The sequence below is a fragment of the Euphorbia lathyris genome, chromosome 2 (assembly GCF_963576675.1).
Source record: "Euphorbia lathyris chromosome 2, ddEupLath1.1, whole genome shotgun sequence".
NCBI lineage: Eukaryota > Viridiplantae > Streptophyta > Magnoliopsida > Malpighiales > Euphorbiaceae > Euphorbia > Euphorbia lathyris.
In genome coordinates this window covers 69,577,940-69,590,596 of record NC_088911.1, presented here as the reverse complement: position 1 = coordinate 69,590,596, position 12,657 = coordinate 69,577,940, and the positions used below count along the sequence as shown (strand labels likewise).

The 12,657-nt window shown below is 34.0% G+C and overlaps 1 protein-coding gene across 1 annotated transcript; it reads left to right on the top strand.

Annotated features, from left to right (window-relative positions):
• The first annotated feature begins 1,557 nt into the window (after positions 1–1,557).
• LOC136218546 (uncharacterized) lies at positions 1,558–11,737 on the top strand. The gene is made up of 14 exons (XM_066005490.1): positions 1,558–1,715; positions 2,688–3,376; positions 6,570–6,651; positions 6,747–6,803; positions 7,199–7,254; positions 7,548–7,770; positions 7,977–8,060; positions 9,961–10,035; positions 10,155–10,238; positions 10,502–10,566; positions 10,650–10,875; positions 10,966–11,054; positions 11,227–11,341; positions 11,423–11,737. The coding sequence occupies exons 2-14, from the start codon at positions 2,733–2,735 to the stop codon at positions 11,462–11,464; spliced, it is 1,842 nt and encodes a 613-aa protein (XP_065861562.1). The 5' UTR covers positions 1,558–1,715; positions 2,688–2,732; the 3' UTR covers positions 11,465–11,737.
• Positions 11,738–12,657: the final 920 nt, after the last annotated feature.

The following is a 12,657-nucleotide window of genomic DNA, read 5'->3' as shown; positions in this document are numbered from 1 at the left end:
AACGTTATTTTGGTCATAATCAAAACTTAATCAAAATTGGATTTCAACAGTAAGAACTCATTTAAAAATTGAAGTAATCTTGTTATTAATGTTCGAAAATATGTAGGATGTTCATTCAATTTTTAGATGGGATCTTATGAAATATAGGTTGTTATGTATTGTTTACTTGTTTCATGTTACAGTATTGTTGAATGGTGTTTTTCTAAACATGTAATGTAGAGAGGACACTTCATTAGTATATTGTTTATTGCCTTTAGGTGAAAATAAAATTAACTGTCATATCATTATTGATTGGTGGTTGTCGTTCCGTTAGTTGGAATCGAATTTCATTTTTTTTTTTGTGTGTGATCAATTTATAGGTTATCTTTGATTGCTTATGAGAAGTTTGTGAATGTGCATTTTTTTTAAATTAGAATTTCAATAATGTTGTAGTTTCTGAATTCATTTTCTTCAGTCAAGGTACCTTTGTGATGTATGAGAATTGAGATTTCCTTTAATTTCTTCGTCTTTCTGTTTTTTATTTTTTTTATTATTATTTTAAATAACTTGAATCTCTGTATTTTGAAGTCGAATTAAGTTGAAGATTCCATATTGTTGTGGGAGTATAAATATTAAAGTTGGAATATAGAAATCAAAGTTAAAAATGATGTTTTTACATTATGTTTGTGGAGAGTATGTATAAAAATGAAATTCTACTATGGATATGAGATTGATTTGCTTGGTAAACTCTTATATAATATTTGATATTTTAGAAAATGCTGAAAAGTAGCATTTTAAATTTTTTTATGTTAATTTTATAATATTTTATACATAATTTATGTGTTTAACATTTGTAAAATAAAGATACTATTTTTATTTTCTGATATTTAGTCGAATTTTCCACTATTCATTGGAACTGAGGATCTAGAATTCATGGTTAAGATGTAAAAATACCCGTAATATTTATAACCAGGAGCAAGATGTAAAAAATACCCGTAACATTTATAACCAGGAGCAATTTTACCCGTAATGTCTAAAATGGTGTAATTTTACCTTTAATATTGGCGGCAAAGAGCAATTTTACTCATAAAGTTGGCAAATTGGGTCAATTTCAGACATTATTATAAAACACATATATTTGTTCCTTATTTTTTGCACCAATTACATATTGGTTGATTCTAAAAAAAGATTTCATATTTTTTATAATTTAATAATAGAATTGAAGATTAATATTTATAAATTTCGTGAAATATATGAATTTCTTGGTCCAATTCGTACAAAAGACAGTATATCTTTTTATTTATTTTTTAATTTTTTTCACGTTTAATCGTATGTTTGTTATGTGTTACTAATAAGTGATAAAATGACGTACATGTGAAGTATATAGATAATAAGATTTATGACCGAGCTCCTGACTGTAAATGTTAGAAGTATTTTTTTTTCCCCACCTTATCTCTAGAATTTATTCTTCTCTCTCACTCAAACAATACACGAAATAAAATAAAAGGAATCACAGCCGTAGATTTTAGGTTTTCAATTTTACCCATTAGATCGGAGTATAAAACCTATTTCTAAAACGTTCATTCCTTCTTAACCGCAGCAACAACACGAAAAAGATCAAGGAGAAAGCAGTCAAAGCTCTTGTTGGGTCATATCACCGACCTCAACTATCCGGCTCCGGTGAGCCTCGACAAGCCCCTATCGCACGTAGGCGGCAGCGCGTGCATCGATAGCCGGTAAGCTCTCTCTTGTATTACAGATTGTTGCTACTGCTATTCAACTGTTCTCCTTCTATTCAGATTACCTAATCTTCAAATAAAGCAGAATCTGTACTCTTTGCTTCCTTATGCCTTCTGATACCTTCGTGCGATTTCTTTTCCTTTTGTTCTTTGTGACCCATGGAAAACCTAACGATTGAAGTTAATTTATATAGCCATCTCATAATATCAATCTCCTTGTCCAAATAGCGCCTTTCAAATTTCTCAATTTTGATTCATGCACTTGTTTTTGTTTTTTTTTTTATCACAATTTAAAGTCTGTTTGCTTTCAGTTAGAGAATCTCTTGTGGAGTGACAGCCACTAATTCAAGTTTTTAGTTTCGTTTTATTTTTCTACTTCATTTGTCCAGATTCCTTGTCAACGACGTTCTTCAACTGTTCTTTTAATTATCTTGTGTTGCTATATGTTTTAATTATCTTGTGTTCCTTGTCAACGATGTTCTTCAACTGTTCTTTTCACTGCTCGTTGCTCTCAAGTTATATAACTGTTCTCCAATATATTTACCTGTTTTGGCTAGGAAAATAGAATTATTTATAGCATTTAAACCTACCTGTAATCTTTAAGCTAGTGAGTGCTTGTTGATGCTGCTGAGATAGTGAAGCAAAGGAAAACAAACAGCTTATTGTTTTTAAATTTTTGTTAAATTATGATGTTGCTATATTTTTTTTTTCCTTATGAACTATGTTCATATTTTTGACTGCATTCTTTTCATAAGCTGCATATAGCTGAGTAGTCATCTCAAGATTATAATTCTTTTATCCCTTATGGCCTAGATAATTGGCTTCCCTGTAAGGATTAGAACTCTAGAGCTAATATAGTATTCATTATTGTTATAGTGATTTATAAAGCTTGGCACTTATTTTTACTCAAATGCAAGAAAGCTCTCAGATTTTCATGTACTGCTCTGTAGCTAATCATTTGTTATGCAGCTGAAACTAAATTTACTGTTCTTATCCAATTGGACATAAGTGAACATGGATTTTGATGAGTATGATTACTTGGAGAAAACAGTTGAAAATCCTGAACCTCACAAGGGAAAGGAAACTTCCAATGGTAGTGACGATGCCATAAAAACTGGGGATGGAAGTCGGAGTTCAAAGCATAAGAGCAGTGAGAAGGATGATGGGGATGATAATCATCGCTCCAAGCGCTCAAAATCTGGTGATGAATCTCGTGATCATGACCGGCGTAGAGAGCGGGGCTCATCTCGCCATCGATCACGATCCAGGGAAGGAGAAAGGGACCGGCATCGGAGCAGCAGGGAACATAGAGATAAGGATAGAGGTAAAGATAGAGAGAGAGACAGGGATAAAGATAAAGAGGAGAGAAATGAGAGGGATAGAGACAGGGAAAGAGAACGAGAACGTGATCGAGATAAGAAGGAACGTGATCGTGATACTGAAAGGGACAGGGAGAGAGAAAAAGAGCGGTCACGTCGCAGCAGGAGTCACTCAGAAAGGCATCGAAGTGAATTGGAAGAAAGGGAGAGAGAGAAGAGCCGGGATAGAGAGAAGAGCGGAGACAGAGAGAAGAGCCGGGACAGAGAGAAGAGCCGTGACAGGGAGCTTAAAGAAAGAGAAAGAGAGAGGGAATCAAGGGAACAGGATAGAGAAAGCAGGTATTTTTTTCTGAACCGATTTGTATTTTGTTTACTGGACTGCAGAATGCATTATGGTTGCCATGAATGCCAAAATTAAAATTCTTTTGATGCTTATTGGGCTCCTTAAAGCAATATTGTAGTTGTATTTGCTGAATGCATAATATGCTTTGTTTGAATGGTTGCTGCAAGCTTTAGTATCTACAAACTTTATTATCACTGATAGCAGAGAACAAATTGATACCACACTTGTTACTGTGCATATTCTGTTGTTTAATCATATTAACATGACAATTTTTGAACGAAGTTGGGGTCAAAGCAATTGGGCTTTTTAGTAGTTGGATAACTAATCTATGTGATCGACTCTCTGAAGTTCAGCTTATCTGTCAGTTGCTTTTCTTTTATTCCCTATTATTACTCTCAGATTATGGTCTCCTTCCAATATTTGCTGCTGTCTGTCCCTCCCCTCTCTGCTCTCTACCCCATCAACTCACTTGCATATGGACTAGGAAATTCGATTAGAATTTGGCTGGAGTTTTTGCTCTCTCTTTCTATCTCTCGAATGGGCAAATCTTCCATAGATGGGACAATTTTTTTCAATTCTTAAACCATTCTCGTTGTTCAATTCTTAAACCATTCTCAATTATTGAGAATGATTGCATGATCATTGACTTTCTTCCTTGACACTTCGTTTGGGAGGAAGTTTGAGAGTGTTAATAAATTAAGAGTTAGTGGTAACCCTATGTTTGGGAAGATGGATTTGGATAGGTATGGATTAATAAGATTTTATGAAAGGTTAAATTTTGTTCTAAATCTTAACACTCCAAATTGGAGTGCTAAGGAGGATTAAACACTTACCCATCAAAACCTTCCCCTTCCCTCCCTTTTAATGACCCTTGTACCCCATCCAAACAAAGAGTGAATCTTGAATATTGGACCATTCACTTCTATTTCTTGGCCATTTTGTTTGGAAATAGGTTGCATTTGCTTTATTCATGGTTCAAGTTATTTGATAGACTCCTTGATGAAGTCTCCCTCTGTTTCTGCATGTTACTGCGCTATTTTCTTCAATCATCGGTATTTGTTGTAAGAGAGTAGAGATGGCGGTAGATTTGTTTACAGGCATGTTTATTTCTGTACTGTAAGTTTCAACCAGTGTTAAGGCTGTACATGATGGATATGTTTGTGCAGAGCTGCTAAACTTATGATGATCCATTTGAAACTAGCATATAATCTTTTTGGATCTTTAGTAATCTATGTGATGGATGTGCGTCTGTAGGCTCTTCAGCTTTAACATAGGAAATGCTGATAAGCTGGTTATTGTTTAACCTTGTGAGTTTTTGACTCGATGGTACTGAATTTCAGTCTTTGGAATTATGGGCTGATTTCAACATTCATTTGGTGTTTTATTGAGTCCTGACTTGTTAATGAGTCTGATGCACGCGTCGTTGTTCCATACATACTTGCATATGCATTTTGATCTGGTAAATGAGCATTGCATGGTTCTGCTCACTCCCTAATTCTATTGTTTTCTTTTCTTATTTTCCATTGTTATTTGTTATCTGTTGTTTTCATGTCACGTGCTGTTGGCCCCTTGTTGCACGGAAAACACTATATATAGAATTCAACTTGCTCTTGTCATGGAATTTTCTTTTGCCCACTTCTTATCCTCGAGTTTGATTTTCCAACTCTAATAGGTTCTATATTAATAAAATAAATGTCAATGTCTCTCTAGTAGCTCTTGAGTTTCCTAGTTAATTGTGCTATTCGCTCTCTTGAAAATTCTGAATATTGAACATTAGATTCTGGGAATCGCAGATATGCTAGAGCAACCTTCAGATGGTCTTTCTGGCAATTGGGCCAGGCAGTGGAACTCAGATCATGGGTTTTTAAATGTTTCATCGTAGACTTTGTGGAATCATTAGAAGGTTGCACTGCAAGATTGGGTTTCAGTGTTTGAGGTTTTGGACAGGGTGGTGATGTCATGCTATGATTTCAATTATCCTCCACCTTTGATCTTAGTTAATTATATTTATTCTGTTGCAGAAATGCTGGTGAGAGTGGTGGGCTTTGCTTAAGAGAAACTCTTCATCTTCTGATGCTTGTGGGATAATCATGTTTCAGTTGGCTAAGATTACCTCTGTATTTTCTCCTGTTTTGCAGGACAGATAATATTACATGATTGCATGTCTTAATTATTTAGGTTTTAGATGAAAATTGTGCTTGAGGATTAGGTTACAAACTATTCTTTCCTTGTCATTATGGAGTCTGACATTTTGCGCTTGTGTTCTCAAGTCATTTTTGATGGTTACTTCCACTGAAATGATTTGTGTGAAATATTACATGTCAACCAACAGTACCCGCTTTGTCAATCCATATCAAATATTTCTGCTAGTCTAGCCAGCAGTCTTCTGTCTAATCCCAACCTTAATTTAGTTGGCACATCTTGGTGCAAGTTCATTTTCTAATTGTTGCTGACCTCCTCCTGACCCTCCAAGGTTTTCTCATTATGGACATTTTGCCAAATGCCTTCTCATTTTCATCTGTATGCATTTTGTTTTCTCTGTAAATTTCTTGTTGGTGATGGAGTGTTGTCAGTGAAATTAGTTGAATGCCTCTTTATGGTAATGGCCTTATTTTCATTTTCTTTTTGGGGATATAATTCTTTAATTGGAATATAAGCTGTTAACAGGTTCTAAACTATTGCAAATAGGTACTACTTTGGTATTGCCATCGATACAACTTGATGATGCTGTTTCCATTTAAGATTATTTTTTTATAGAAGGTACAAGTTTATTATTCATTACTTGAACTTGAATACTGTACTTGAGAACTACCCGGACTCAATTTTTCGATTTCTCAGTTCCAACATATTCTACATGTTGGTTTTAGTTATATATATATATATTCTCTGAATTTCAGCATATGCATCCTCCTGTACTTTAATTTAACTTTGTGTAGTTCTCTGCAGGACTTTTACAAGGATTTGGAGTTTTAACTCATGTTGAGGAATATTTAACGCGATTTGGGATTATTCTTTTGTCCTAAAATTTTTTATGAGGAGAAACCTTTTTTTCTATTGAAAAAATAATTAAAAATTGATCTTTTTATGCTGCAATTACTCTATGAATGTCTTGCCACTGAAAATTGGTTTCCAGTTCTGCTGCTAGTTGCCCTGTTCTCACTATTGATTTTCGTGTTCATTGTCTTGCAGAAGATATAAAGAAAAAAAGGAAGAAGTTCCAGAGCCAGAAGCTGATCCTGAGAGGGACCAGAGGACTGTATTTGCATATCAGGTAATTATAGAGCTGTTTGATCTAAAATTTTAATTTCAGTCTTTGGTTTCTATTTGTGTTGTTGTGATTACGTCTTCTGTTAACAATTACTACAGATTTGTTTGAAAGCAGATGAGAGAGATGTCTATGAATTTTTCTCAAGGGCTGGCAAGGTTGGTTCTATTCTAAAAGCTGCCATTTTTTCGTGATTGTTTTTTAATTTCTATAATCCTGATTTTTTACATGTATTTGTTATATGATTTATAATCATATCACAATTTGGGTACAATATTTTTGCTATGTAATCTGCTCTATAAGAGATCTTAATGCTATAAATAGAGAATGTTTTCCAGCATATACAAGAGGGGTGATATTTCCTATGAGTTATCATTAAATCTAGTATCTTCTTTTTGTTTTGGGAGAAGCGCTATCGTATCAATTCAATGATATCTTATTGTGCTTTCGCCTTTCTGCACTTGAAATTTTGAATGCCTTGTAAAATTTTTGTTTGGTTTCATAGTTGGTCTGTTACTTCTACACTACCAATAACTGTGCGACTACTTTTCAGGTGCGAGACGTACGCCTCATTATGGATCGCAATTCAAGGCGTTCAAAGGGAGTTGGGTATGTTTTTACTGTTTCCGGGGGAGTAAATGAAATTTAACAAGGCAAAGAAAATTAAGTCTCAACTGTTAATGTGTTAAATTTGGAAAAAATTTCTTATTTTTCATCTACATTGGCTCCTTAATCACATGGATTGTAAAGAGTAACGATGCATGAGTGCAAATGCTTCTTTTGTTTGTACGCTCAATTGCAACTAGGAAAAGTACTTACAATAAAGAATCATAGGGAACTCAATGTATGTTACTCCTTCTAAAATTAGTGATGGGTTTTTCTGTCTGTTATGCTACTTTTAGGTATATTGAGTTCTATGATGCTATGGCAGTTCCTATGGCCATAGCACTCTCTGGGCAGCCCCTTCTTGGTCAACCGGTAATGGTGAAGCCCTCTGAAGCAGAAAAAAATCTTGTCCAGTCTACAACAACTGTGAATACTGGATCTGGTCCATATTCAGGTGGAGCTCGAAGGCTGTATGTTGGGAACCTGCACTTCAACATTACAGAAGATCAACTTCGTCAGGTAAGGAATTTTTTTGTCATTCTTGTAATATCATGAATTTCACTTTGAATTTTATGACATTGACTAGAAATATAATGGAGTTATTCTTGATCTGAGCATCACTCTGAATCTGTTATTATTCTGTTTAATATCTGCTAATTATCATAATTGCGTGACATAGTTATTATTAACAATTGGTGCAATCTTACAAATCGCTGACTTTTCAGGTTTTTGAACCATTTGGTTCTGTGGAGTTGGTGCAATTGCCCCTTGATGAAACTGGACATTGCAAAGGATTTGGCTTTGTTCAGGTGAGTAACTATAATATCTATGTTGATGAAATATTGAAGCAATTTTGCAGGAAAAGAAAATCAAAGATTAAGCATTGTTTTTTTTCCTTCTAATTGCACCTTATGAATGAATAATGGCTGCACAAATAGCCTTATTAGTCTAAAATCCATGTAAGGATTTCTTGATGTAATCAAATAATTTAACTATTTATTTTTTGGAGATAACTTTGTATATCAAAATTTTGATAGGATATATATATTTTTTCCATTTGAGAAATAATGACAGAGTAAGAATCTATGTTCTGGATTTCAGAATGTATCCAATTACTGCTACTCTGGCTGTGAAATGTTTTCTATGTTGATTTCAAAGTTTCTCCACCACTTCATGGTTTTCAACTTTCCTTTACGATTGAAATCCATGAAATTGGAAAATATGTTTGATTTCTTTATGTCCATTCTTCATAGATTTTTTGAAGAACTTCATTTTATTACAAGTAAGAGTCATGACATGATATGAAATACTTCAGGGATAAGGTACAAATTTTGCCCCATTGTTTAACTTCATTTTATTCCTAGTCAGACTCATGTCATGAATGAAATACTTCAGGGAGTCGAGCAATATAACACATCATGTATAAAAAAGTGCAGTTTTTGTTCTGTCGTGCATTTGCTTGCTTAGCGTACCACTTTTTCAAGTAAGTACAATAAAAATTATGGATGGACCAAGGTCGGTCTTTAGTTTCAACAGGTTCCTGATGAAAAATCCCTTGAAAAAGGGATATATTCTGTTAGGATGTTGACCATGAAGGTAACATCCCATTTTTTATATGTTTGAGGTTGTATATGCCACCTCCAATAATTGTGGGGAAGCTTGAATCTTATCCCTTTGTCAAACTAAACAACATGATTGTATAGAAAATGTCCAATAAAATGACTGCTTTCCTTTTTTCTTTTCTTAACATGCATTTAGGTCTAAAACTTAGCTAATAATAACTACTGATGTCTACATGGTTAATACATTGATTGATATAGAAGTTATTTAATTAATACTGATTAACTCATAAATTGAAATAAAAAATATTAAATATTTGAAAGTAGTTGGTTTGATACAGGTTTCTATCTTTAAAATAAGAAAAAGTTGATCAAAACACTCATTTAAGATTGTATTAATCAGTAGATTATGCAAATTATAATTAATTTTATCAATAGATATGAAACAAATAAATAATATTCCACGAGGGTATTAAACTGGTATAGCCTTTGCCAAGTTTGTTATAGGTCAGGGGCCAAATGACAAAATTTTGAATAGATCAGGGGCTAGAAAACACTTTAAGCCTCAAAAAAATTGAATGCCATGCATTCGTAATGGTGGGTTTCAACTTTCAAGGCCACCGTTATTACCTAAAACATTTCAATTCATAAAAAGCTTTGTTTAAAGGAGAATCTGGAGTACATCCTAAGGTTCTCCAAGTTCCTCTAAGCAAGTAAATTTGGGAAGTCAACTTTTGGTTGCATTTGGAGAACTTTTATATCCTCTTTTGTTTTCCGACTAATTATCATAATTCTCTGGAAAGATTTTTTCTTGTTTTTAATATTTTAACAAGTCTTTTAACTTTTCTTTTGGGGTTTCTACTGTACTTGAATGCAAAAGATGGTGGAGAAAAGGGTAAAGGTTGATTTCAGTAGCAACGTGTAGTGATTACCATCATTGTGTAACTGTTGTAGGCTATCACTTGGTGTTACGTTGCGTGTTCAACAATCAAATTCTGCATTAAGTTTGATAAGTAACATAAAGACAAACTAATCATAGCAAAAGACTGTTTTTCTTGTTAACTCTAGCATATTTTCAGTATTTGGCTTTGTGATTGCGTCATATATTTTGCTGAAAATTATCGGCTGACTCTTTTTTGTTTTACTGAAGTTTGCACGTCTTGAAGATGCTAGGAATGCCTTGAATCTTAATGGACAAGTAGAGATTGCAGGCCGGCCTATCAAGGTAATGTTGTATATTCTTGGTTCTCATTTCTTATCTTATAATCTGAGCATAATACAAGTTACATCTGTGGTGTATAGTAGTGTAATTATGGCCTTTGTGTCTTCATGTTTTATTTTTAGGTGTCAACTGTTACTGATCAAGCAGGAATGCAAGATGGTGGGACAAATGCTGGTGATTTTGATGACGACGAAGGTGGTGGTTTGGTTAGTAATTCTTCTCTTACCTGTTTATGTTAATAATATTGACGGTGGAGAGAGAGAGGAGGTTTATGGCTTTGCATGGTCCTTGTCACTTTTAATTTGATCTGGTTACTGATGGGTCAAGGTGAAAAATTGAGCAAGCATTTGTTGTTGCAGTAGGATAATTGAAAAACAATTGGCGTTGAAAGATTTTGTTGTATTTGCTGTATCTCATCCTCGGTTGACTGCATGAAGCTAATCTGACTTTTTTTTCTTCCTGAATTCAGTCACTGAATGCGCGTTCTCGAGCAATTCTGATGCAGAAGTTGGATCGTAGTGGCACTGCCTCAAGGTTTGCCTCTGGTTCTCCAAGACTTTTTTCTTTATTATTCTAGTTATCTCGACTGTACTAACTCCAGTATCCGTCCTTTGTAGTATTGCTGGAACACTGGGAACCCCAGCTGCCAGTGGTGGTCTTGCTGTGTCAGTTGCTCCAGTTGTTGGTGCTGCACCTATTATCTCTCCTGTTGTTGCTCCTCTTATGTCAGGTGCTCTTCCTGCAATACCTGGAGCCCAAATTCCTCCTGTTCCTACTCTGGATACAATTGGTGTTCCAAGTGAATGTTTATTGCTGAAGAATATGTTCGATCCTAAAATAGAGGTTGGGTGAAGTGCTCTTTTTCTTTTCTCCTCATGCCCTGCTCTGTTTGTGTGCTTTAGTTTTTGCTTAAACGACATAATATTTCTGCAGACGGAGCCAGACTTTGATTTGGATATTAAAGAAGATGTTCAAGAGGAATGCTCCAAATTTGGAAGTTTGAGGCATATCTATGTGGACAAGTACGTACTCTTTGATTTGCTTTACTTGGTTTATATATGATGTATGCCTCTGATATTGGTATATATTCGATGATGTTCTTGATGACTTCATTCATGTCTCTGAGTTCATGTGATTATTGACGATTCAAATAGTCATGTATATTCCAAATATGGATTTTTATTCTTGAAACAGGAATAGCTCCGGTTTTGTGTATTTGCGATTTGAGACTACACAAGCATCTATGAATGCACAACGTGCGCTTCATGGCAGATGGTTTGCTGGGAAGATGATAACTGCAACATTCATGGTACTCAAAATTATTGCATCTACAGTATTGACTCATTTGTTATTTAAGAAAAATGATTCAAAGAAGTCGAATTTTGTACAGGTTCCCCAGGTGTATGAGGCAAAATTTCCGGACAGTAGATAGTAAGTATAGATGTCCAAAAAGTGAAACTGGCTGGCGTCATTGTATTGGAAAATATGGTCGATCACATTAGTTGGATACCATCTACTGTTATTTCAGTGAAAAAACGTGTAGTTAGTTTCTGTTGTGCCTTTTCTTTTTGTTCTATTTATAATTTTTCTAATGGATGTTGAGCCATACATAAAGTAGTTACTTGCTTTCTATATAAAAAATCTGAAGAGAAGTGTACCTGTTTGCCCTTGACATTTGTGGTTTATAGTATTTTTGTTTCCTGTATATGATTGTGCAGCTGGGGCACAAAGTTCTATCCATGCATATATAACTAGCTTGTTAATTTACTAATGTTTACTTAATTTTAATGGTTTAAATTTAAGCATTCTATATTTAGGCAGTAGAAAACCAACAACAATCCGTATTCTATCCATTCTTATGACAAATCTGCTATCTAAACATATCGGACCTGATTGTTGTTTCATCCGTGAAAGACTGCAAGCTGCAATGGTTCATTTGTTACCTATATCCTCACTAAATAAATTAATGGGCATCCTGCACTTAGAAGTTATTTGCTATTAGATTATTTGTTCATTAGTTAGTTTTGTGTAGGGGTGAGCAAAACCGAACTAAAAACCAAAAACCGAAAAAACCGAACCAAACCGAACCAAATTGTAGTTCGGATCGGTTCGGTTCTCATTTTTATGCAACTTTGGTTTTCGGTTTGGTTCGGTTTGGTTTGGGTACAAACTGAAAAACCGAATTAAATTATTATTTGGTTATTAAATAACCCAGTACACTACAAATCAAACTATTATAATTATGTGGTTACTACTAATCTGCCCAGCCCTTGTAAATGCAATCAAACTATTATTATATTATTTGATTATTAAAAAAAATTAAAAACATTTTAAGTTTATAGAGAAAGTCGAAAAGAGGAATACAACTCACATATATACCCAACACCAACTTATTCCATTCATTATTATAAGATTTTTATTTTAAATGAATTCATTTATAATTATAAAAGAAAAAGTTCCAGGAACAAATTCCAGAAACATTATTTGAAAATTTTGTTATGATTTATAAACAAAGTAAAATGGAGGGAAATATGTAAAACATTTTAAAATTATATATAGAAAAAGTATCAGGAACACTATTTAGTTAATTATCTCTAATTTGGTTTGGAATAGAACCAAACCGAA